At 49.5% G+C, this 27090-nt stretch overlaps 1 protein-coding gene across 3 annotated transcripts in view; it reads right to left on the bottom strand.

The window, feature by feature from the left end:
• LOC137429584 (unconventional myosin-Id) overlaps nucleotides 1-27090 on the bottom strand; it is a 211370-nt gene that overhangs the window by 141257 nt on the left and 43023 nt on the right. For all 3 annotated transcript variants that reach the window (XM_068119607.2, XM_068119608.2, XM_068119606.2), the window contains exons 3-9: nucleotides 25415-25508; nucleotides 25147-25312; nucleotides 20205-20258; nucleotides 19904-19999; nucleotides 17063-17182; nucleotides 7443-7646; nucleotides 1936-2081 (exon numbers count right to left, since the gene is read on the bottom strand). In XM_068119607.2, the coding sequence (XP_067975708.1) occupies nucleotides 1936-2081; nucleotides 7443-7646; nucleotides 17063-17182; nucleotides 19904-19999; nucleotides 20205-20258; nucleotides 25147-25312; nucleotides 25415-25508 (880 nt within the window). The remainder of the gene's footprint in view (nucleotides 1-1935; nucleotides 2082-7442; nucleotides 7647-17062; nucleotides 17183-19903; nucleotides 20000-20204; nucleotides 20259-25146; nucleotides 25313-25414; nucleotides 25509-27090) is intronic.

The following is a 27090-nucleotide window of genomic DNA, read 5'->3' as shown; positions in this document are numbered from 1 at the left end:
CGACAAACGTGAACACGACAAACGTGAACGCGACAAACGTGAACGCGACAAACGTGAACGCGACAAACGTGAACGCGACAAACGTGAACGCGACAATGACAAACGTGAACGCGACAAACGTGAACGCGACAAACGTGAACGCGACAAACGTGAACGCGACAAACGTGAACGCGACAAACGTGAACGCGACAATGACAAACGTGAACACGACAAACGTGAACGCGACAAACGTGAACGCGACAAACGTGAACGCGACAATGACAAACGTGAACGCGACAAACGTGAACGCGACAAACGTGAACGCGACAAACGTGAACGCGACAAACGTGAACGCGACAATGACAAACGTGAACGCGACAAACGTGAACGCGACAAACGTGAACGCGACAAACGTGAACGTGACAAACGTGAACGCGACAATGACAAACGTGAACGCGACAAACGTGAACGCGACAAACGTGAGCGCGACAAACGTGAACGTGACAAACGTGAACGCGACAAACGTGAACGCGACAAACGTGAACGTGACAAACGTGAACGCGACAATGACAAACGTGAACGCGACAAACGTGAACGCGACAAACGTGAACGCGACAAACGTGAACGCGACAAACGTGAACGCGACAAACGTGAACGCGACAAACGTGAACGTGACAAACGTGAACGTGACAAACGTGAACGCGACAATGACAAACGTGAACGCGACAAACGTGAACGCGACAAACGTGAACGCGACAAACGTGAACGCGACAAACGTGAACGCGACAAACGTGAACGCGACAAACGTGAACGCGACAAACGTGAACGCGACAAACGTGATCGCGACAAACGTGAACGCGACAAACGTGAACGCGACAAACGTGAACGTGACAAACGTGAACGTGACAAACGTGAACGCGACAATGACAAACGTGAACGCGACAAACGTGAACGCGACAAACGTGAACGCGACAAACGTGAACGTGACAAACGTGAACGCGACAATGACAAACGTGAACGCGACAAACGTGAACGCGACAAACGTGAACGCGACAAACGTGAACGCGACAAACGTGAACGCGACAATGACAAACGTGAACACGACAAACGTGAACACGACAAACGTGAACGCGACAAACGTGAACGCGACAAACGTGAACGCGACAAACGTGAACGCGACAAACGTGAACGCGACAAACGTGAACGCGACAAACGTGATCGCGACAAACGTGAACGCGACAAACGTGAACGCGACAAACGTGAACGCGACAAACGTGAACGCGACAAACGTGAACGCGACAAACGTGAACGCGACAAACGTGAACACGACAAACGTGAACACGACAAACGTGAACACGACAAACGTGAACGTGACAAACGTGAACGCGACAATGACAAACGTGAACGCGACAAACGTGAACGCGACAAACGTGAACGCGACAACGACAAACGTGAACGCGACAAACGTGAACGCGACAAACGTGAACGCGAACGCGACAAACGTGAACGCGACAAACGTGAACGCGACAAACGTGAACGCGACAAACGTGAACGCGACAAACGTGAACGCGACAAACGTGAACGCGACAAACGTGAACGCGACAAACGTGAACGCGACAAACGTGAACACGACAAACGTGAACGCGACAAACGTGAACACGACAAACGTGAACGCGACAAACGTGAACGTGACAAACGTGAACGCGACAATGACAAACGTGAACGCGACAAACGTGAACGCGACAAACGTGAACGCGACAAACGTGAACGCGACAACGACAAACGTGAACGCGACAAACGTGAACGCGACAAACGTGAACGCGACAAACGTGAACGCGACAAACGTGAACGCGACAAACGTGAACGCGACAAACGTGAACGCGACAAACGTGAACACGACAAACGTGAACACGACAAACATGACGAATGATTTTCGACCAAAAAAGCAGATCTTACCTGTTGTTGTCGAAAATCTCGAAGCCGTAGATGTCGAGCACCCCGATGACGGTGTTCTTTCCGTGCGTACGGGGATCGTAGTCCAAGATTTCAATGACGCTGTTGATTTTTCCCACAATCCAGCAGAAGAGGCGCTCATATATGGCCTGCGTGAGAAAACAACCCGTCACCTTGCAGGGCACCTCATCCTTACCAAAGCTCCTGTAAAGGTAAGCACAGGTGACCATTTATCTTATTATTAAAGCACAACTGTACCACGTCTTAATCTCGAGCAACATTCAGGGATATTCAGGGATAGAAAATGGTGTGTTGTCCGCAACGTGTGATCAGACCTGTCTTTCGGAGACAGTCTCTTGTACAGCATTGGGAAAGTGTTCCTAAGGTTGTCTGTAAGACGTGACAGAATAAACATGCAACACATACCTGGGTACAGTCACGTCCCAGGAATCTCATCCCCTACCCTGAGGTCAATCACAATGTTTGTACTTTAAAAAAAGTAAAAGGTCAAGGGGGATCACATAATGACCATCTGTAGCCAGGTGGATCAGAGGTGTAGTCAGGTGGATCAGAGGTGTAGCCAGGTGGATCAGAGGTGTAGCCAGGTGGATCAGAGGTGTAGCCAGGTGGATCAGAGGTGTAGCCAGGTGGATCAGAGGTGTAGCCAGGTGGATCAGAGGTGTAGCCAGGTGGGTGGATCAGAGGTGTAGCCAGGTGGGTGGATCAGAGGTGTAGCCAGGTGGATCAGAGGTGTAGCCAGGTGGATCAGAGGTGTAGTCAGGTGGATCAGAGGTGTAGCCAGGTGGATCAGAGGTGTAGCCAGGTGGTTCAGAGGTGTAGCCAGCTGGATCAGAGGTGTAGCCAGGTGGATCAGAGGTGTAGCCAGGTAGATCAGAGGTGAAGCCAGGTGGATCAGAGGTGTAGCCAGGTGGATCAGAGGTGTAGCCAGGTGGATCAGAGGTGTAGCCAGGTGGATCAGAGGTGTAGCCAGGTGGATCAGAGGTGTAGCCAGGTGGATCAGAGGTGTAGCCAGGTGGATCAGAGGTGTAGCCAGGTGGATCAGAGGTGTAGCCAGGTGGATCAGAGGTGTAGCCAGGTGGATCAGAGGTGTAGCCAGGTGGATCAGAGGTGTAGCCAGGTGGATCAGAGGTGTAGCCAGGTGGATCAGAGGTGTAGCCAGGTGGATCAGAGGTGTAGCCAGGTGGATCAGAGGTGTAGCCAGGTGGATCAGAGGTGTAGCCAGGTGGATCAGGGGTATAGTCAGGTGGATTAGAGTTTGCACCTGTCTTTTGGAACGTTATATTTTTACATGGATGGAGGAGGTCATGAAGCAGCTAAAGGATAGAAGGCAGCACGTGTGACTGACAGATGAACAGCCTTCTTTCACCTGAAAAACATCGCCCGTCTCCGCTCATCCCTCTCCTCCACGGCTGCAGAAACCCTCATCCACGACTTCATCACCTCCCGTCTGGACTACTGCAATAGCCTCCTCTATGGTTCACCCTCAACAATCACCAATAAACTCCAATACATTCAGAACTCCGCTGCCCGTCTACTCACCCATTCCCGGACCCGTGACCACATCACCCCCGTCCTTTACAAGCTTCACTGGCTCCCCATCTCCCAGAGAATCCAGTACAAAATCCTCCTCTTGACCTACAAAGCCCTCCATAACCTGGCCCCATCCTACCTGGCTGACCTCCTCTCCAGACACACTCCCACCCACAACCTCCGCTCTGCTGGTACCAACCTCCTGACCCCCCACCCCCCATCCGGACCAAATTCAGATCCTGGGGGGACAGGGCCTTCTCCATCGCTGCTCCCACCCTCTGGAACTCACTACCTCACACCATCAGAGACTCCTCCTCACTCACCACATTCAAAACATCACTCAAGACCCACCTGTTCAGCACTGCATTCAACATTCAACCCACAGCATTTAACCCCTGACTATCACTTCTCCTTCTCCTTCCTTTTGCTTTAAATATTTCCCTATTGATTGTTGTCTTTTTGCAATTGTTGTTTTCACGTTTTGTTATGCATTATGTTTTGCACTCTGTCAAAGCGCCTTTGGGCTTCATGAAAAGCGCTATACAAAATAAATGAATTATTATTATTATTATTATTATGATTAAGGAGGAACACGGGAATTTGATGTTGGTAGATTTCGACACAAATATGGATGAAGTCCACAGTGAAGACCCTGCTGCAGAGAACAAGCAGATGAGACACTGCATTATCAGAACAAGATTCTAGGACATTGAAAATGTTGAGGCCTCAGGAAAATGTCAATGAGAAAAGGGGCCAGAGTGGTACAGAATGAGTCAGGGTTGGAACTTGAGTCCCATAGTAAAGACTTTAGTTAAGACCTTGAGCTTTGTCATCCATTGTGATTTGATCCTTGGGAAGAGAGGGGACAGAAGAATCTCGTCCAAATGGTGTCCTAAATGTTACAGCTGGAGCTACTTCTTTGCTCTGATAGAATGTTCGACATTTTACGAAAAGGAGAAAGATGTAAACCAGAAAACTAGAACGGCACTCGGTAGAGCACACTGAACTGAACTGAACCAGGCTGAACAGGTTACGTTTGTATCCACCGAGAGGTGAGATCTGGATCCGGAGCAGAACCGTTACCCGACATGAAGATCATTTTGAACTGTGTTGAATTTTCCCAGCATGCAATTCGGTAATATGGTACTTTTCAGGCAAACTGAATAAAACGTAAGATGTTTGTTATTGGGTATTGTGAAGGAGTTCTCCACCTTTTTTACCACAATCTATATATTAGGTAAAACTTCAGATTCTAAACTATACTTTCATTCTCAAAATCAACATTACTCCACTCATTTTTACAATCGATAGGTTAAAAAAGGTAATTCAATGTTTAACTATCACTGGCCAAACTGTCCGTCAACATCTCCACCTCCGTCAACATAATCTGGAGTATTACGGGACAAACTACTTCATCACCTGTATAATATCTTGAGTTGTCGTATGTTTTTGTAATCTCTCATGTCCTCTTGATCACGTGATGTCGCCATTTTTAAAATGCCAATAAAACCACCCTCCACCAAGCGAGAATTCATTTTGGCCAATCAGCATCGACCTTACAAACAAGCTAGAACGTCCTACATTCAAAACCAATCATTGAAGGCCATGCTGAACACATCCACGTGCCGTTGAATAGGGACAAACAATACAGATGTTTAACAATGACGTCAGGGCACAATCGTGGACAACAACACGTTCCAGGCCATGATTGTGGCGGCCATGATTGTGGAGGCCATGATTGTGGAGACCATGATGGTGAAGGCCATGATTGTGGAGGCCATGATTGTGGAGGCAATGATTGTGGAGGCAATGATTGTAGAGGCAACGATTGTGGAGGCCACGATTGTGGAGGCCATGATTGTGGAGGCCATGATTGTGGAGGCCATGATTGTGGAGGCCATGATTGTGGAGGCCATGATTGTGGAGGCCATGATTGTGGAGGCAATGATTGTGAAGGCAATGATTGTGGAGGCCACGATGGTGAAGGCCATGATTGCGGAGGCCATGATTGTGGAGGCAATGATTGTGGAGGCAATGATTGTAGAGGCAACGATTGTGGAGGCCACGATTGTGGAGGCCATGATTGTGGAGGCCATGATTGTGGAGGCCATGATTGTGGAGGCCATGATTGTGGAGGCAATGATTGTGGAGGCCACGATTGTGGAGGCCACGATTGTGGAGGCCATGATTGTGGAGGCCATGATTGTGGAGGCCACGATTGTGGAGGCCACGATTGTGGAGGCCATGATTGTGGAGGCAATGATTGTGGAGGCAACGATTGTGGAGGCCACGATTGTGGAGGCCACGATTGTGGAGGCCATGATTGTGGAGGCCACGATTGTGGAGGCCACGATTGTGGAGGCCACGATTGTGGAGGCCATGATTGTGGAGGCCATGATTGTGGAGGCCACGATTGTGGAGGCCATGATTGTGGAGGCCATGATTGTGGAGGCCACGATTGTGGAGGCCACGATTGTGGAGGCCACGATTGTGGAGGCCACGATTGTGGAGGCCACGATTGTGGAGGCCATGATTGTGGAGGCCACGATTGTGGAGGCCATGATTGTGGAGGCCATGATTGTGGAGGCCACGATTGTGGAGGCCACGATTGTGGAGGCCATGATTGTGGAGGCCATGATTGTGGAGGCCACGATTGTGGAGGCCACGATTGTGGAGGCCACGATTGTGGAGGCCATGATTGTGGAGGCCATGATTGTGGAGGCCACGATTGTGGAGGCCACGATTGTGGAGGCCATGATTGTGGAGGCAATGATTGTGGAGGCAACGATTGTGGAGGCCACGATTGTGGAGGCCACGATTGTGGAGGCCATGATTGTGGAGGCCACGATTGTGGAGGCCACGATTGTGGAGGCCATGATTGTGGAGGCCATGATTGTGGAGGCCATGATTGTGACCCATCACACGCAAACAGTTAAAATGACAAGTAAATAATAATTACTTATTGTGGTTTAGATGCCTCCCCATAAATTATTGCAAAAGGCACTAAAGTTGCATTTACTGCTTAATGATGTAATCAGTAACACTGATGTGGTATCCACCTGTTCTTGGAAAGTAAAATACACGTAACACATATTCCACACACCTCTAACCCCTTCACCCGCGCCAAACCCCTCCCGGAGATCAGATGTGCAAAATCTTGTTTTGTGGAAAATATTTAATTAAAAAGACACCGCTAAGAAAACAACAATTATTTAATTTCTCACATCAACCCCTTTCAAGGTTGTCTTAAAATTATTTTTTAGACCGTCTATAACAAGTGTCTATTTTCAGGCTGTTTTTATGAAATAGCAACAACGACGTCTACAAAGCATTTCTGACAAGATGGTGCAGAGGTAGTGCACTAGCCTTTGAGCCATCCCGTTTGGGCCTTTGAGCCATCCCGTGTGGGCCTTGGAGGCCTTGGAGCCATCCCGTTTGGGCCTTGGAGGCCTTGGACTCATCCCGTTTGGGCCTTGGACCCATCCCGTTTGGGCCTTTGAGCCATCCCGTTTGGGCCTTTGAGCCATCCCGTTTGGGCCTTGGAGCCATCCTGTTTGGGCCTTGGAGGCCTTTGAGCCATCCCGTTTGGGCCTTAGAGCCATCCTGTTTGGGTTCAATTCCAGGTCCAACTATTAACCGCCAAAGTGGTACATGACAGCCAAGGCAGTGCATCGATGCGTGCACCAAGCATTGGGTGAGACGTTGAATCTGGGACCCATCTGTCATGATTGATTAATGACACCATCAACAAATTCAAAATTCCTGCCCTAATTAGCTTGACGAATTTCACCTGCAATTCGGGGCTCTGGGACCCATCGGCCGTTAAAGACCGACGATCAAGGCAGAGCGTGAAACATGGCTACGAAAAGTGAAAACAACAACAGCTTTACAAAGCAGTTGTAAACCACCAAGAATTTCACCCTCTATTAAAAAACCCTCAACTAGGACTCCAAAAGCACCTTGGCAAAAGCATCACGTCCGTAAATGGCCTCCTGGGCTGAGTGGGCCTTGTCGATGATGTCCCGCGCCGTAGACACAGTGCGAATGAGCAAGGCCTTTTCCACAAGCTCCGGACTCGTGGACAGGAGTTTTGCGAGGATGTCAATGCCATCTTTCCTTGCCACCACCACCTCCTCCTCCTCCACGGAGAACTGCACATTGCCCTGAGCGACAAACCATGGTTACACAATGACCTGCGCTCTACCGATACATCTACCTCATCATGACAATGGTTATAAAGGGCTCCAGATATAGGTTTAGCTGCCAACACATACATTATTGCAAAAGGCACCCACGTTGCATTTGGTGCTTAATGATGGATTTTGAACAGAAATGTGCGCCAAAATTAAAGTAAACTTTAAAAACATCATTACGTTTCCTGACAATTAAAGGAGAGCATGAGATGTCTCGCAGAGCTCATGTCCGAGCCTGGGCCCATGAGATTAACAGGTTGTTTCCTGTCGCTGCGCCTCAGTATGCCAAGACTTACCTACTGGTCTTAAGCCAATACCAGCAGTACTGTAAACTTTCGCATCATATTAATAATGCTGATATATATATATATATTGTTACGTTTGTGGGGGTAGAGATGATTCTCACAGGAATGTTTCTCACCTTTCTCACAGAAAGGTAGGGATGTATAATAGTTTAGCATGGACCATGTGACGCGAAGAAAAAGAATCTCCATGTAATAAGTAGGGAATCTGTATAGAAGAAGATCGTCTATGTGTCTCCATTCGAGGGGTGGGGCTATGCTAATTAGGAAGGGCTTAAGGGTAATCACCAGTGCGTAATTGCCCTCCTGTGATTTTTTTTTCCTTATGTTTTTACATTCATTCAGCCAGCCATGCAGTCGGCCCAATTGCTACAACAACACCGACAAGGCCGACAGAAACACAGCACTGTCCATCGGGCAGGTGCACCCCTGACCCACGACCGCTGACGTCATCCAAACATTCCTGAACGCCTTGATGACTCGTGGCGGAGAAACCACGCCCCGAGCTTCGTGACAGGTTAAGGAGCCATGGGATGCTGTAATGGAACGTCAGGATTGGTCGGGGAGTGACGTCAGTGAGCGACAAAAGAAGGTGCATCCTCCTCCCTCGCTCTCTCTGGTGCTGGCCCGTGTGCGCTTTTTGGAGAGAACATTTCGGAGCTTTGGTGGCCTTTGCAACGTTGGAGGGGGTGTTGTTGACGGTATTGCTCTTCGGAAACGGAGGAGGTCACGAGCAGACCGAAGGAGGCTGTCCTGTCAGCTTGCCTCACGCCGGTGGCTGGCTACGGGCACGACTCCACGCATCTTGTGCGTTTCCCGCACGGTGGTTCGACGACCACCGAGCTCCTCAAAGTCCTCGTTGAGACACAAAGCTGAGTACCAGCCGACTTAAAACATTTATTTTCTTTAATCATTCCCTTGTCTGTTTTCGTGTCTTAGTGGAGACGTCTCAAGTTAGGATTATAGATTTACCTCAACATTCATTTTATTTCCGTGCCTTAATTTCATTAAATTTATTATTGTGCATTTCATGAGTTGTATTGTTGATTTTCCTTGTCTTGTGTATTTGTTTGTTTGTAGGTTCGAGGAGTGGATGCCCCGTGGCGGCCGTCCGGTCAGATAAGGCTTCGGGCCTTTCCCGCTCTCGCGAAAAGATAATCCCGCCAAGTTCGGCTGTACGCCTCGGAGTGAAAGCAACGTTCGGCTGTCTGTCCAAGGCTGGTCTTCATCGGCTACAGACGTGACAATATATATGTGCATACTGTATATACATATAGGTATACACATGTATCCCCTGCTTAACGAATGGGTTACACGCCTTTATAACCTTTTGTTATACGAGAGCTCGTTTTCCATTATTTTTGATGGGAAAATTGCACTTGGTTTCCTAACTGTAGTTTTTCGGCCGAAAAGCAAAGCCACATTATTATGCTTGGTATAATGATGGTTTTAGTTGCATGTGATATTATAATATTATTATTTACCGAATAATAAAGTTAATTTAGTTGTAGCACCAAAACAATCTTGAGTCCAAGTTTCCGTACAGGCGGCGGTGGGAGGTGGAGGAGGAGATGGTTATTTTTAATATTTTCATTCTGAGAAGTTAATTTTTTGCCTTTCGAAAAGTTCATCTGTGGAAAAAGTATCATATGGTATTTATCATCTCCACAGAAGAGACATTGCACAATCACCAGAACACTGTGACGGCTTCTTCGTTGTAATGAAATTTACTTCCGTAAGGTTGTTGGGGGCAACCACCTAGGTAGGATATTTGGTTTGTAATAACATTAATATTATGCTGGTGAAGGAGCTCGGGCTCCCACGTCGATCGGAAGAATGGACGCGACAAAAAGCTGGAATTCGTCCGAGTTGCTTTATTCAAACAAAACACTCAGGTACTCTCAAAAGCCCGTTTATCGGGCAGCAATATATATATACACATTATCCCGGAGCGTTTGCCCAGGAAAGGCGAGAGGGGGCGTGGCCGAGCGTCCTGGCTGCGGCCTGGCAAGTTGAGGGCGAGCCTGCCCGGGCGTCCCGACCGAGGCCTGGCAAGTTGAGCGCGGGCCTGCCCGGGCGTCCTGGACGAGCCCGGCATGGTGATCGCTCCGCGTCCTTGATAGGTGCAAGGCGATTGTGAAAACCCAGCGGTAGCCGCTACACACGTCCCCCCAGAATCGACTTGCACCGGCAGGGTCAATTTGAGGGGGGTCCTGATGACCCGGCCGAAGCGACCCCTGGCGGGTCGTGGGGGGGGGGGGGTCCGGTGTGGTGGTGGGCTGTCGAGTGGGGGGCACCGTGGACGGGGGGCGGCCTCGCCGCGGCGGAAGGGCCACCCGTGGTGGTTGGTCGACGTCCACGTGCGCCGGCTTGAGGCGGTCCACCGCAATCCGGTCCGACCTGCCGCCGATGTCGATGACGAACGACTTGTCGTCCCGTCGCAGGACCCGGAAGGGCCCGTCGTACGGCGGCCGGAATGGCCCCCAATGTGCGTCATGACGCACAAAAACATACTCCGCTGTGCGAAGTGCTGGGGGGACGTAGGATTGGGGGTCACCGTGGTGGGATGTTGGCACGGGGGCAAACCGTCGGGCGGCCTCCTGGAGGTCCGAGTGCTGGTGAGCTGCGGACCAGGGACTGGTAGCGTCGGGCACGAATTCGCACGGGATGCGTAGCGCCTGGCCGTAGACAAGCTCGGCGGTGGATGCCTGGAGGTCCTCTTGGGGGCCATGTGGAGGCCCAAAAGGACCCACGGCAGCCGGTCGGCCCAACCGCCGTCTTGAAGGCCGGCCATGAGCGCGGCCTTCATGGAGTGGTGGAATCGCTCGCACAACCCGTTTGCTTGGGGGTGGTAGGCCGTAGTACGGTGGAGCTTTACCCCCAGGTTGCGGGCGACCGCGCCCCACAGCTCGGAGGTGAACTGTGGTCCGCGGTCTGACGAGATGTCCGCCGGTGCGCCGAAGCGGGCGACCCAGGTGGCGATGAAAGCCTGCGCCACGTCGGCGGTGGTGGTGGAGACGAGGGGAACGGCCTCCGGCCACCTGGTGGTCCTGTCCACCATGGTGAGCAGGTGTGTGAACCCCCGTGACGGTGGGAGGGGGCCCACCAGATCCACGTTGACGTGGTCGAAACGTCGTTCGGGCATGGTGAAAGGTGCCAGCGGGGCCTGGGTGTGTCGGTGGACCTTGGCCCGTTGGCAGGCTGTGCAGGTGCTGGTCCAATCGCGGACGTCCCGACGAAGGCCGTGCCAGACGAATCGCGCCGACACCAGCTTCTGGGAAGCTTTCCGGCCCGGGTGGGAAAGGCCGTGGAGGGAGGCGAAGATGCGGCGATGCCAGGTGACGGGCACGATGGGGCGAGGCTGGCCTTGGGAGATGTCGCAGAGCAGGACAGTGTCCGCGAAGGGGATGTCGGCCAGGCGGAGGCCCGTGTCCGCCGCCCGGAGGGCTTGCACCGTGGTGTCGGTGGTTTGGTCCGCCGCCATAAGCGCGAAGTCCACGCCCAGGTGGACCGCGTTCGCGCTGGCCCGGGAAAGACAGTCGGCCACGGCATTGTTTTTGCCGGCGACGTGCCGGATGTCCATGGTGAACTCCGACACGGCGGAGAGGTGGCGCTGTTGGCGGGCCGACCACGGCTCCATGACCTTGGCCATTGCGTAAACCAACGGCTTGTGGTCGACGAACGCCGTGAAAGGTCGGCCCTCCAGGAGGTGGCGGAAATGGCGGACGGCCAGGTGTAGACCGAGGAGCTCACGGTCAAACGTGCTGTATTTGAGCTCGTTCGGCCGGAGCTGCCGGCTGAAAAAAGCGAGTGGCTGCCAAACCCCGTTCACCCATTGCTCATGTACGGCGCCCACCACGTAGTCGGAGGCATCCGTGGTGAGGGCGATGGGAGCGTTGAGCACCGGGTGAGCGAGCAGTGTTGCGTCGGCGAGGGCCCGCTTTGAGCTTTGGAAGGCCGCGTCCATTGCTGCGGACCAGGCAATGTCATGCTTGGCCGGCCTGCCCTGGAGGGCTTCGTAGAGGGGCCGCATGAGTTGAGCAGCGCGGGGCACGAAGCAGTGATAAAAATTCACCATTCCCAGGAATTCCTGCAGGGCCTTTATGGTGCAGGGACGCGGGAACGTGGTGATGGCCTCGACCTTGGTTGGCAGCGGCACGGCCCCGTTCTTGGTGATGTGGTGGCCCAAAAAATCAACGGCCGTCGTGCCGAAGTGGCATTTGGCCGGGTTGACGATGAGGCCGTGCTTGCTGAGGCGCCCGAACAGTGTTCGGAGGTGGAGGAGGTGCTCGGCCCGGGACGTGCTGGCGACGAGGATGTCGTCCAGGTAAACGAAAAGGAATGGCAGGTCACGCAGCACGCCGTCCATCAAGCGCTGGAACGCCTGAGCCACGTTCTTGAGACCAAACGGCATCCGTAAGAATTCGAATAAGCCGAACGGCGTGATGACTGCCGTTTTAGGGATGTCGGCCGCCCTGACAGGTACCTGGTGATATCCCCGTATGAGATCAATTTTCGAAAAAATGACCCGTCCCGCTAGACGGGCGGAGAAGTCTTGGATGTGCGGGATCGGATACCTGTCGGGGGTGGTAGCGTCATTAAGGCGGCGGTAGTCGCCACATGGGCGCCAGCCGCCCCCTGGCTTTGGGACGATGTGTAGTGGCGAAGCCCACGCGCTATCGGAGCGTCGCACGATGCCGAGGTGTTCTAAAGCGTCGAACTCGGCTTTGGCCACGGCGAGCTTGGCTGGGTCGAGGCGGCGGGCTCTGGCGTAGACCGGCGGGCCCGTGGTTGGTATGTGGTGCTCGATCCCATGCCGTACTGCGACGGCCGAAAACGTCGGCCGCGTGAGGGCCGGGAACTCCGTGAGCAGGCGAGCAAACTCGTTCGCCGCCGGGAGGGCGCATGCCAGCTCAGTCGGCGCGGAGCTGCTCAATGTGCATACCAGGGAGCTGAAGGTTTCGGCGTTGATTAAACGACGCCGTTGGATGCCCACCAGCAGTCCGTGTGCGCAGAGGAAGTCGGCGCCTAGCAGAGCCATGGGCACGTTTGCGGTTACAAACGTCCAAGCAAAGCGTTGGCCGCCGAAGCAGAGGGTAACGTTGCGCGGGCCGAAGGTGCGGATGGCCGATCCGTTGGCCGCAACCAAGGAGGGGCCGCAAACCACGGACTGCCTGTCCTGGTCAGAGGCGGGTATGACGCTCAGTTGGGCGCCGGTGTCGCACAGGAAGCGCCGTCCGGACGCTTTATCCGTGATGAACAGTAAGTTGCCCGTGTGGCCGGCGCTCATGGCTGGTAATGAACGCCGGCCCGGCCGTTTCCCGGCCTGCCAAAGGTGCACGGGGGTCGGCATGTCCGGGCCTTCTGTCCGAACCTGGCATGATAGTAACACCACGCTTGGTCAGGTGGAGGCCCCGGTCGTCGTGCTGGAGGTGGTCGGCTCGGTGTAGCGGCCGCCAATTGCGTCGGCAGTTCGGTCGTCGACCGTGCCGGGTGCTCGGGCGCCATGGGTGTTGCGTCGGACGGCGGTGGGTCCCAGGTCGCTGCTGCGATGCGCTGGCCTGCGGCGGAGATCTTGTCGGCTTCCCTGGCAAGGGCACGGGGATCCGTGATCGTCGTGCTTGCCAGGGCGAGGCGTACCAGGCTAGGCAGCTGACGGAGGAACAGCTCCCGGAACAGGAATGCCGGAGAGTGCTCGCCGAGCAGTGAAAGCATGTAGTCCATTCGCTCGGAAGGGCGCGTGTCGCCGAGCTCGGGCAGGTCGAGCAGGCGCCGTGCGCGTTCCGCCGATGGGAGGGCGAAAGCGTCGAGGAGGAGCTTTTTAATCGCGCCGTATTTGTCAGCGGCTGGCGGGCTCTCGAGGAGGCTCAGGGCGCGGGCCGCGGTGGCTGAACCGAGCGCTGCTACCACATGGTGGAAGCGGGTGTCGTCGGCCGTGATGCCTCGCAGGGCGAACAGGGAGTCCGCCTGTGCGAACCAAACCACCGCGTGAGCCTCCCAGAAGGTAGGCAGTTTAAGGGCCACTGCCGTGTCCATGTCGGTAGGTCACCAATGAAGGAGCTCGGGCTCCCATGTCGATCGGAAGAATGGACGCGACAAAAAGCTGGAATTCGTCCGAGTTGCTTTATTCAAACAAAACACTCAGGTACTCTCAAAAGCCCGTTTATCGGGCAGCAATATATATACACACATTATCCCGGAGCGTTTGCCCAGGAAAGGCGAGAGGGGGCGTGGCCGAGCGTCCTGGCTGCGGCCTGGCAAGTTGAGGGCGAGCCTGCCCGGGCGTCCTGGACGAGCCCGGCATGGTGATCGCTCCGCGTCCTTGATAGGTGCAAGGCGATTGTGAAAACCCAGCGGTAGCCGCTACACTGGTATAATTATTGTTGTTATTACTTTTGTTATTACAAGCGGGCTTGGAAAAACACCACGATAAGCCACAGCATAGGGTTTGTTCAAGGAGGAAAATCCCATTGCGGAGGGGGGTACAGCGGCCTTGTAAAAACGGCATGATAAGTTATGTATACACCTTAACATGGAGTTCGCCCAAAGCGGAAATCCCCCTTGGGGTAGCGGGTGTTAGAGGAGGGGGGGGCGGGGCACAAAGTCGCTATAACCTCCATCGTGTGATCCTTAGTCCTCTCGTCTAGTTTGGTTGAGATTGGATAAGTAACGACTGAATGTATCATGGTCAGACAGACACCAGGTGATGCATTGTTGTACGATACCATATAGGGAGCAGACCTACTGAAAAAAATACTATTGTTCACACAAGTGCCCCAAAACGTTTTATTTTCAAATATTCTCCAAAGTTTTCCCAACTTTTTTGCTTTGGTTTTATACATTTTCTAATTTTAAAAGATGAATAATATATTGTGTTAAATAAATTTGTCAATTTAAGTTCAACAACTTTGTGGAATTCTCTTTTTTAAAAAATAATTAAATTGTTTAATCCGATGCGTATAATCGGCATTACATCGGTCATCATCGGCCCTGCTGTTCTATTAATATAGGTATCTGCATCGGCTCTTGAAAAACCCAAATCTGTCGACCTCTAATTGAAACTCAAGACAAACCGCAACCTTTCCAAAGCACACGCAATTAATCTATAATGACCAATTGCTTTAGAATCAGCCGCGAGGACAAAGGAAGCTGCAAATGCTCGTACTGTACCTACTTCCTGTGAAGTACGTCTTGACATCATACACTCCAGACGTAAACGTCATTTACATTTTTTCTTCCACACTTAACTCGATCAAACAAATACAACAAACACCTTGAACAAGAGGAGGAACCCGATAAAAAGCAGGGCTTGTAAACCCAACATTATTTGGAATTATTTTCTGATGAACCTGCTTGATCAAACTGTGGCCGATTGATTTACTTACTGCACAACAACAAACAACAGGCATTTTAAGGCCATTTTCCCTGCTAGAGCGGGGGTTAGCCTTGCGGTCCCCATGACAATCTTCTCCATTTTGCCCTATTTTCTGCATCTCCCCTTGTTAACCCCCTTGTCCGCATTTCTTCTTCCACCATCTTTAGCCAAGTCTTTCTCGGTCTTCCCCGTCCTCTACTTCCTTCTACATTCATTTCCATCACTCTTCTCAACCAGTCACTTTCATCCTTCCTCAACACATGACCAAACCGGGCCGACGTGGTGTGGTGCTGACCGGGCCGACGTGGTGTGGTGCTGATGGGCCCCCCACAGCCGTGATGCCCCCCACCCCCAGAATGTCCATGTTTTAAACGTTTCCCAGTGTGTACCCTGGATTAGAATAGGTACACCGTATCCCTGCGTGTCGTAAGAGACGACTAAGAGGGTTGGCGTCAGGAAGGGCATCCGGCCATAAAAACATTGCCTCAAAAAGAGAACCATGACAAATACTTACTGTACATGAACAAGTATTCGGATTTGGATCACTTTGTAATCCCGGGACTCCCTGGACTGTATTTTGTATAAAACTTGCTCGTCACACGACCAGATAAGTATGAAACGCTTCATTTTATATCCATCAATAACTTATCAAATGAGCACAGGGTAGCTTATCATTTGTCTTAAAATGACAGGATGCTGTGCCGTTCGATACACCAATCGATTAGAGAAGGGATTTAAAATGTATCGATGCACAGCCAATCAATAACGTCAACCTGTCAATCACCAGCACGGTATGCACTATAGGTGTGCAAAATGCACTATGACATCATTATTTACCACTTTATAATCGGAATTGGTACACAATCAGCCAATCTTCTTATTTTTTATTTATTTTTTAATCCAAAACTGGGGATGAGTCAAATTTTCTAATCGGGCCAGCACTGATATATATGTCGGACGTAATGCGACTCCAAACAGTGGGTGCTGAAAGCGCCAGCACTAAGTACCATACAGTCCTTGCTACGAGGGAACAGGAAGCGATAAGTGCCACCTGGCAGGAGGAACGTGATGTCCCTCTTCACCAAACACATTCAGGAGTCATTACTAGATGTGGTTGTGTGTAAATGATTCTAATTAATTAAGTCGTTGTCAGACCTAAGACAAATGCTGTGACGTCATCGCCACAGCGTACGTACGTACTGTCTGCAGCTCCAAAGAGATATATCTCGCAGCGCTATAATTAACAAGATGTAAATTCAGATACTGTCACAAGTGCAAGAAGTGTCTCAGGTTCTAGCTCTTGATTGGTGAATCAATTCAGTGATCCAATATGCATATTCTTAAAATTTCAGGTGAATTGGATGAAAATTGACGAATTTTATGTGACGTTGACATTGACCAAATTATTATTTGGTCTTCTCCCTATTCTCATGATTAAGCTTTGTTGAATATTTCGTGACAAAAGCTCAAATGGTAATAAAAGACAACCGGCTTAATGATTCAAAAGATAAGATTCCACACACATCAACATTAAACACACGTTTTACCTTTCCGAATTGCATTTCAAATCAATGACAAGATGCATCCAAACAAAATGGCAACCGAACGGTGAGAAAATCATAATGTGACCAACAACACAAACAACAACAATCGGTCATCATTCTGAACATGAATGAAATTGAGTCAATGTCCAGTGAGTTTGAGCTTACCAGGTGCAAGATGCAGGCAACAACACAATAGGCTGTTTGAACCTCATCTGCGGTAAATCCAATAACCTTCATCGCATCCGCAACTTTCTTGAACTCTGCTGCATCGTTAATCCCTGCACACTAAGGGAAGGAAATACAAATGGGAATGTCACAATCATTAATTCGTGCATCAGCGATACAACTCATTTTGAAGACCACTCCACGGTTGCTTGGAGTTGGACTTTACGGTCCTCGCTGTCCAATCAGGATCAATTTTTGTGCGACTGGGCCTTTTTATGCCTCCGCTGACAAAATCGCCGGAGGCATTACGTTTTCGGGTCGTCTGTGCGTCCGTCCGTCCGTACGGGCGAAACCTCGTTTTTCTCAGCAACCATATCTCCGATTGAGACGAAACCTTCAGGGTAGGAGTGACACCCATGCAGAATGTTTTTATCATAATTGTGATGTCATAGGCCACGTTGTATGGCAGCCATCTTGGATTAAAAGGAAATAATGAAAAAATATTTCTCGGAAACCGCTGAATGGAAAAGTTTGAAACTTGGCACATTGTCAAGTACTCCCAATGAAAAACGAAAGCATGATAATGATGACATCATAGGTGAAGTGGGATACCAGCCAAAATGTTTCAATGGCATTCCTTATCCTAAAAATCTTCTTGCTGTTGTGAGGTTTGTTTCGACAATTAGTGCCTCCCATTTTTAACAGTACCTCAGAATCCATTAAATCCCCAGGAATACTAAACCACCATTTATGTTTTTTCCTTCTTTTTTTGCCAATGCTGTATCTTGGAGCCAGCTGGGACTTTCAGAATGAAATTTTGCATCGACAAGAAAAAAAGGACATAAAATGCCATAGCCCCCGCTGTGGTTTTAGTAATTTTGCTGAATGAAGTTGAAGGCTGTCAGTTAGCCATCTTTGGTCAGATGACAAAACAAAAATCTTCTGCATATGTATGCTCATGTATTGTCTTTGTAAAAAGCATGAAGAAAATCGGTCCACGTATGTCTGAGAAATGGGTGGGGACATGTATAAGGAACAAAATGGCCGCCAGTCTACCAATCGGCCATCTTTGATCAGATCGCAAAATAAAGTGCGTATATGCCATCTTGTACCGTGCTTGTGCCAAGTTCGAACCAAGTCCAACGGGAGCTAATAATGGGATTGCAAAGTATGCAGGGTTGACATAATTTTTTGACCTTGACCTAATTTATAATGTAGACATTTAAACATTTTTCACCATAACACGACGAAGGTTTGTCTGATTGGGACTAAATTGCACTCTAGATCGCCTAGGCCCTAGAACAAGGCAAATTTCTGCTTAATTTAGATCATATCCTTCAGGGTTAAATGGCAGTCTGAAAAAAAAAAAAACGTTTTTTGTTATCGCTCAATTTTGCCAATGCGGAATTTCAAAGACCGCTTGGCCTTCCAATATGTTTTTGCATCATAACAGTGTACCACTGTACCTGCACTGATGTTGTGCACTTGATACGTATTTCGTGTCCTTGACCTACTTTTTTCGGATGACGACCTAACTAATAACACCTTTTTGATCATAAATTGAATAATTGTCCTCCAATTTGCATGATGCTAAGATTTATGGATAGATTGTAGATGGGAAGACAATTTCTTAGTTTACACTCTATCCCTAAATGTTAAAGGTCAAGGTCATATATAGTGGTCTGAAAATAATATGGCCATCACTGGATCGAGAGCGCCGTGGGGCGATCCTTACCCTTGGAGATCGCTTTGTGATCGCACATATCGACTTCCTAATTAATCATGGTCAAACAAAATACGCTCTCAAAGTGGGGAGAGGAGGCAATGAGAGGAGGCAATGGAGAGGAGGCAATGAGAGGAGGCAATGAGAGGAGGCAATGGAGAGGAGGCAATGAGAGGAGGCAATGAGAGGAGGCAATGGAGAGGAGGCAATGAGAGGAGGCAATGGAGAGGAGGCAATGAGAGGAGGCAATGGAGAGGAGGCAATGGAGAGGAGGCAATGAGAGGAGGCAATGGAGAGGAGGCAATGGAGAGGAGGCAATGTGCCATCGACATTTACTGAACACACAATTCAAAATTATTATATAAATGAGAAACTTTTAAAAAGAGCACACATGTACTATAACAACACCAACCCCCAAACCCCTAATCCCTTCCCCACCATTTCCCACATACTCCTCCCGTCCCCTCCTCTAAACTCTCCTATAACATCTGTCGCATATTTCCCACTCCTCTCACACTACCCCATGCTTTCCCTCTCCAAATAACCAAACACCCTCGTTATACCTTTTCTCACTTTCAATTTTCTCAACATACCTCCTTTTGGGCTGGTGGGACATTATTGACCCGAGAGGTATGCTCACTCACCTCTGAGTTCTCGATCCAGCAATACAATCCCCCCCTGGTGTTTTGCACGCAAGGTGAGGCATCAACGGCCGTCCAACGGAAGGAAGTTTAGCCGGAGGACCCGTTTGTCGACAATGGCCGTTGGCGGATTTCAAAGATCCCACAATGTCTTTCCCGAAAGGTAGGCGAGCTATCTCCGAACCCTGACCAAATTACAAATTGCTGCTCGGACCTACTGGGGGGCACTGCACCAGCGGCAGAGTCTTGCTCCCAGCAAAGAAGCAACAAGCATCCAGATTCTGCACACAAATTGAGGACCTCTCTCTGGATTTGTACATAATAAATAGATGGCGCATTACCAATACACTATGAAAGACAAGCAATGGCCAATCAAAGTGCACTTCATCACCAACAGGAGTGATGGATTTACAGACGTGAAACAAAAAGTGAAAAGTTCAAAAAGGGCACATCAGAAACCCAATGGATATACAGCACCTCACTTGGTGAACGTTGACCCAAGTAGGTGTATGCCGACGGTTTCTTCTGCAACTTGAGGTTCTTGAGTAGAGAATCTGGTCCCCCGAGGAGCAGCTGAAAACAGAACACAGTTCATCGCTTCAATTTTCAACAACAGCTGAATATATACTGATTTGAACAGAAAGCCCGACATTCGACAACACGCACGCACGCACGCACACACACGCACGCACGCACACGCACGCACACACGCGCGCACACACACGCACGCACGCACACACACACACGCACGCACGCACACGCACGCACGCACACACACCTGATAGAAGGAATGGAAGTTCCTCTCGCCCGACTGTTGCACGATGACCCGTGACTGAAACAAAAACAAAGAATAGTTGTTGCAGAACAACGACCTTTCTGAAGCACCAAAAGTGATCAATGTCGATTCATGCAGTTGAGAAGGCCATTTGGGAAAGGACGAAGTGGTAAATGAGAATAAGGAAAAAGAGCTTAAAAGCCAACATAGTCAGGAACATGAAACATGGGGGCAATACACCTGGCGCTCACCTGGTAAAATAAATAAACTATACTGCACTGACAAAGGGTATTTTAAACCAATTTCAATGGTTTCCAGAAGCCAGGGCAGCATGTAGAATCATACTAACATAATCATAAGCCGTTAAACAAACAAAAAATACCTATTTTGGGGGGCAACCCCCAAAGGAGCAGCTGTCTTTGCTTCCGGTCCCTCAAGCAAGGAGGCTTCCTTCCATCTCTCCACGACATCAAAGTTTGAGTAGTTTCCCATTTGTGTCTTTGTGAAAGTTCCACTGGTTATTTTATTGCGTATTTCTAGTTCGTTTTGGTTTTGTAATTATTGCAAACTTGTGCGTAATTAGTCGTTTTTTGTTCGCACCTCATGCGCGACCTGGTCTCTCTCGGCTCCCTCTCCCCGTCGGTATTTTGTGAATACAAGTTATTTCCTTCGCTGTATTTGCTTGTTTCTTTGATTTTCTTTTCTCCCACTACCTCCCGCGAACATCTTATCCTTTATCAAACGTTTTAAATACAAAAAAATTAATAAAATAAAAAAACTTTACTAACTCTTTCTGTCCTCACTGACACGTGCTTCTTCTCTCGCCCCCTCGTCTCGCCTTGTGCCCCACCCCCTTTATCTCGCCTTGTGCCCCACCCCCTTTATCTCGCCTTGTGCCCCACCCCCTTTATCTCGCCTTGTGCCCCACCCCCTCGTCTCGCCTTGTGCCCCGCCCCTTTGTCTCGCCTTGTGCCCCACCCCCTTTATCTCCTTTTTCTCCAGCGTTTCCAACTCCAGTTTCCTCCATACTCGCTCAACCCTTTCTCGTTCTTTCTCAAATCCACGTCCTCACTTAGGGACTTTTACCAGATTGTTTTTCACGGTTTTGTTTAAATATTATTTAAATATGTTTAAACTTTCCACTGCAGTGTTTTATTACAACATGCTGTTTTTCTTCCTATTTAAAAGGCTTTTTTTCAATTTCCTCTTCAATTCACTCCACTTCAAAAAAAAATTCAATCTATTACAATTCCTCCTCCAAACATTCTCTAAACTCACCTTCATTCCACCCCTCTATCGTTTTAAAACGGATCTCTGACTTGAAAATAACAATAAACCCAGTTTGTAATAAATGTTCGTTTTTCATTAATCATCCACTTTCTAAACTCCCCCCTCACACCTCCCCTCCTAAACTCCCCCCTCACACCTCCCTTTCAATTCTCCCCCCTCCCCTCCAAAACTCCCCCCAACCCCTCCCCTACCATCTTTCTCCAATTCTCCCACCTCCCCCCTCCTCCTCAAAGCTGCCTCCTCCCCACTATCTCATACCTCTTCTAATCTTGTACTTTGCTCTGCCCCCCCCCCCCCTCAAACAACCCCTCACTGTGCCTCATCCCATCACCATCAAACCTTTTGCCCTCCTCATCCTTCCCTTTCTCCTAGCTATTCTGAAATCTCTGACACATTATCAACTGCTCTCCCTACCTGCCCCTCTCACCCTTCATCTTACCCTACCCCTCCCCTCCCCTGTCCTGCACCGATGCTGCCCCTCCCTCTTCCTTAACGGTATGGACCTCAAACATCCAGGGCCTTTGCACAAACCTGATTGATCTCTCCATACAGGTTGCTTCTGACAAACCAGACGTAATCTGCTTAACATAAACTTTCCTCCTTTAAGACGTCTGATTCCTTAATATCTCTTCTTGGTTACTCACTCCTCCGGTATGATAGACCTGAGCCTCGTCCTGGTGGTGGGTTGGCTATCTTTATCAAAAACTCTCTTCCTCACTCTCCTTGCACTGCCCTCTCTCCTCCTCACCCCCAGGAGTACCTCTGGCTACGGCTTCCTCTCCGCTCCCACCTTTTCTTCATATGTGTTTTGTACCGTCCACCAAACAGTGATGACTCCATTTACATTTCGCTGTCTGACAACATGGACCAACTTCTATCCACTCATCCCAACTCTCTCTTCTTCATATGTGGCGACTTCAACTGTCATCATGCTAGCTGGCTGGGTGTGGGTACGTCTCTCACCAACCATGACATCTCAGCAAAGGACTTCTGCGACTCACTGGAGTTGACACAATCTGTCAATTTCCCGACCGATCTCGGACAATGGAATATCTTCTCTTCTCGAATTGGTTATGACAAACTTCCCTGCAAATGTTTGCTGCTCTTCTTCTGCTCCAAGCTCAGAGAGCCTCCTCAGCGTCGACGAGTCTGTCATTTCACTCAGGCCAACTGACACGGTCTTCAAGCAGCCATCAATCATCTGGACTGGTCTCCCATCGCTACCGCCTCTGACATCAACTCATCCTGGGAATTCTTCCAAAGTAAATTGCTCTCTCTCATGCACAGATTTATCCCATCTCGTCTTCAGTTGTCATACCCTTCCTCACGTCCATGGTACACGGAATCTTGAGGTGAGGCAGTTGCCCTGAAACAACTTGCCTTCGCCTCCTGGAAGGCAAAACCAATGGAAGGCAATCTCAGTTCCTTCCACCAACCTCGGAACAAGTGTGTGTCTACTCTCAGGAGAGCCAGGAAGCAATATCTCTCTACTCTCAAGACTGAACTCTCAAACCTGTCTCCTTCATCCAAATCCTGGTGGCGTCTGGTAAAATCTGTTTCTGGTGTTTGTTCCACCTCCATCCACTCCTTTACCTCAAGGCTACACGGCTGACTCCACACATGAAAAAGCTGAATGCCTCAACTCTGTTTGCCTCAAAATATTGTGTCCCAAAACCATCTCTCTCTGTTCCCACCTTACCCAGTCAAACCCAGCTGCTCCTGGACTCTGTGTCCTTCTCTCCTGACAAGGTGGAGAAGTTTCTGTCAAACCTCGAGTCTGATTCTGCAACTGGACCAGACAGCAACAGCCCACGGGTCCTAAAATCCTGCTCTGCCGCTCTTACACACCCTCTCTCTATTCTCTTCACCCTCTCTTTTGCTCAAGGTCATCTGCCATCAGTTTGGAAATCAGCCAACATTACCACTTTACACAAAAAATGTGCAAAAACAGATCCTTGCAACTACAGACCAATCAGCCTGCTCCCAATTATCAGCAAAGTCATGGAATCGATCATTGATTCGGATATCAAATCCTTCCTCTTCTCCAATGGCTTGATCTTTGATCATCAATTTGGTTTGAGACCAGGTCACTCTACTCTACTCTACACATGCTGCTTCTGCTCTCAACAATGGATGGAGGTACTCAAAGCCAAACAGGAAATCAGAGCTGTCTCCCTTGACATATCATGTGCCTTCGATACGGTCTGGCACCCCGCTCTGCTCACCAAACTCTCCTCCTATTGTATCCATGGAAATCTCCACGTATGGCTTGCGGGCGTCCTCTCTGGTCATAGTCAACGTGTGGCCCTGAATGAATTTCTCTCATCTCCCCTTCCTGTTCAGGCTGGAGTTCCCCAAGGCAGTGTTCTGGGCCCTGTGCTTTTTCTGGTCTTCATCAATGATCTCTCCGACTCTCTGGAAAATTCTCTCTATCTCTTTGCTGATGACACCACTCTCTGCCGCTCCATCCCTCATCCCTCAGATCGGCAGTCTGCATCCTCCTCACTCACTGCAGACCTGGACAATATCACAGACTGGTCAAACAAGTGGAACATGTCTTTCAATCCTGACAAATCTCACACTCTTACTATGTCTCTCCGAAAAGACCGTCTGGACAACCCTCCCATCTACTTTCTCAACAATCCTCTCCAAGAAGTTCTGTCACTCAAGCTCTTGGGTCTCACTATCTGCCATGATCTTTCCTGGGAAAACCACATTTCCAAGCTGGTCTCCAAAGCCAATCACCAACTGGGCATCCTCCGTCATGCGAAGTCCTTCCTTGGCACACCTGAGCTCCTCACCAAAACAAGGCTTTCATCCGCAGCTCAATGGAGTACTGCTCTCCCCTCTGGGCTGGTGCTTCTGCCTACACCTAGCTCGTCTTCACGCTGTTGAAACCAAAGCTTTCAGAATCATTGCTATCTCCCGCAATTAAGCTAAACCTGAGGGCCTTTCACTCACTCACAGCAGGCAGGTAAATAATTGAAATGGATTTCAAATGGAGTAGAGTAGAGTAGAGTTGAACAGGAAGGGCCAATTGAAATGGAGTAGAGTAGAGTAGAGTAGAGTAGAGTAGAGTGACCTGGTCTCAAACCAAATTGATGATCAGAGATCAAGCCATTGGAGAAGACTCCCTTCAATCCCATTCCTCCCTCCAGGTCTTTAAAACATCTGTTCACCACCATCTCTTATCGTCCCCCATCCAAAACCTTGATCTTTTCTACTCCCTTTAATTCACCCCAGATTCACTCTTTTAAAATACCGTCTTCTTTCCTGGAAGTCCTAGCAGTGTCCATGTGTTTTATAACTCTCCCACCCCCCACCCCCCTTCCCATGCGTCCTCCCCCCACGCCCTCTCTCTGCCACAGATCTCCCGATGTCCCTGTTCTCTGCTGTTGTACATGTGTGCTTCCCTCTCTCCCCCCATTTCGTCTCCCGCTCCCTTTGTTAGATGTTTTATGTGTCCGTTTTTGTTTTTTGGTGATTAATGTTAGCTTTTACACAAGCGTCGATCTTGTACACAAAAGGAAAAAAAGAAAAAAAAGGGTAATCAACAACAATAACAAATATATTTTAACGAACATAACAAACATTATCAACAAAAACATCATTTGACAAGCGAGAGCAGGAACATACTCATTTCTGTACATCCAACCTTTTCCAGAAGGTAGTTGTTGATATGACCTCCGACAGGGTCCCCTTTGAAGTCAAAGTTGATGTCCATGTATTTACCGAAGCGACTTGAGTTGTCGTTGCGAGTTGTCTTGGCATTTCCAAAAGCCTCCAGCAGACAGTTGGACCGAAGCAGGATATTTTTGACTCTGTAGAAAAGGTACGAAGGGTTTATGTCTGTCGAGAAAAATAAAATACAGGTTCATTTCAGTGTACGCAAAATCGGATAATAGCTTCCTGAAAGTTCTGACCTTTCAACCTCCTGCCTCTGGCTGGGGTTCGTGATGGCAGCAATGTATTGCATTATGAACTTGCTCGCCTCCGTCTTGCCAGCGCCACTCTCGCCTGCAATATGGCCAGGCAGTGTTAATGAATGCAAGGTGAGATGCTCGGCCAGAATGAGACAAACAGTGATGGATGGATTCGCGTAAAAGGTAACGGATATAGTTAATGGTTTCCTTTAGTCCAGAACATATTGTTGCGGTTATGAAAAAAAGACCCTGGTTGTCACACTTAACACATATAAGGAAGCCTTAGTTAGATATCTCATCAGTAATTGTGGTTATTCAGGTTACCCCCTCTCCTTGTATCAGGAATGGGGAAAATGCATTGTGAGCGACAGCAGGTTCCATTCATGTTCCCCACCTTGAGATTCCCAACCCATCCCTCACCATTTTCCTTTCAAACTGGAACCCCCTCTTCATTGAAATCCATTTCAATCTCTCCATCCTCAATACCTTAAAATCCTTTCCCACTCCCCCCCAACCCCCTCTTCCACCTTCCCCATAATGCAAACCACGCCAACACAATAATTAAAGCCGACATTGGTGTTGTAAATCCAATGGCGAGTGCTTGCTTCCTGAAGACCCGCCTCGCCCAGTACTGATAAAGCCAGAGCGTAGAGCTGAGCGCTGATTCACACACCAATAACCTGGGTGTGGAAGAAAACTACCTGCCGTTAGAACTGTAGGACGAGACGAGACGAGTCACGCTGGCGCGAGGTGCCTCAAGCAGACAGCGATACGAGGCTCTTGGCAAGCAGCGGCTCCATACTGACTTACATTAGCTGCCTATGTCTAACCCCCACTAATTTGTCTACTGGAGACCCATAAAGATAATCCAAGAGAGCTATCAAGGATTATAAACTCTGTCTCGGCTGGACGAGGTACTGATATGCACCTCACACCTTTTCCTCTGGAGCTCATACCTCATAGGACGCACCTCTCACGACACCACTCACATTCCCTCCTTCCCTTCCCTGCACCTTTGGAGCAATGCAAGCCCACCTGCTTGCATGGGGTGAGTGAGAGGCCGCACCCAAGCCTCATAAGGGGATCTTTACTTTAGTAAAGGCATCTTTATGTGCTTAAAGGATAATTGCTTTTCTTTGAGACACTGCATTTGTCTGTAAATATTTGTCTGTAAATACATGACGTTCTTTGGTAAATTGTTTCAAACCTGCTCAATGTTGTGTCTCTCACCATTGGTTTAACACAGTGTTTGTAATAAATAGACTGGAAGTTGTGCCCCATTGATTCACTCCACGAGTTTAGCCGACCTCCCACCTATGGTTTCGCTTGGCTGTACATAAGCTGATGGGGGGAGTAGGGGGGGGGGGGGAGGTTGAGAGCATGGTTCCCTAGTTGGGATAGCTATATCACCAGTAAGGTAATGTGATTGTGGGCATGAGGACCCTGCTCAATTTAGCTGGCTCAACCTGCCTCCGCAGTTGCTTAGCAACTAGTCCGGTCTTGAAGTTATCCGTGACGCGTCATTTCAGAGTTGAAGGTCGAGTGGCGGGTCTCAGACAACCCTCCTCCCCCTCCATCATCCCCCCACCACCCGTGAACAGCTCACGTCACCCCTGAACCACGTAACAATATGTATCACTTTGGGCAACTTTGGCCCAGGACATTTTGAATGTTTT

This window comes from Myxine glutinosa, chromosome 6 (genome assembly GCF_964187855.1).
Source record: "Myxine glutinosa chromosome 6, kmMyxGlut1.1, whole genome shotgun sequence".
Lineage (NCBI taxonomy): Eukaryota > Metazoa > Chordata > Myxini > Myxiniformes > Myxinidae > Myxine > Myxine glutinosa.
The sequence above is the reverse complement of the archived record's forward strand: the minus strand, read 5'-3'. Positions and strand labels throughout refer to the sequence as shown.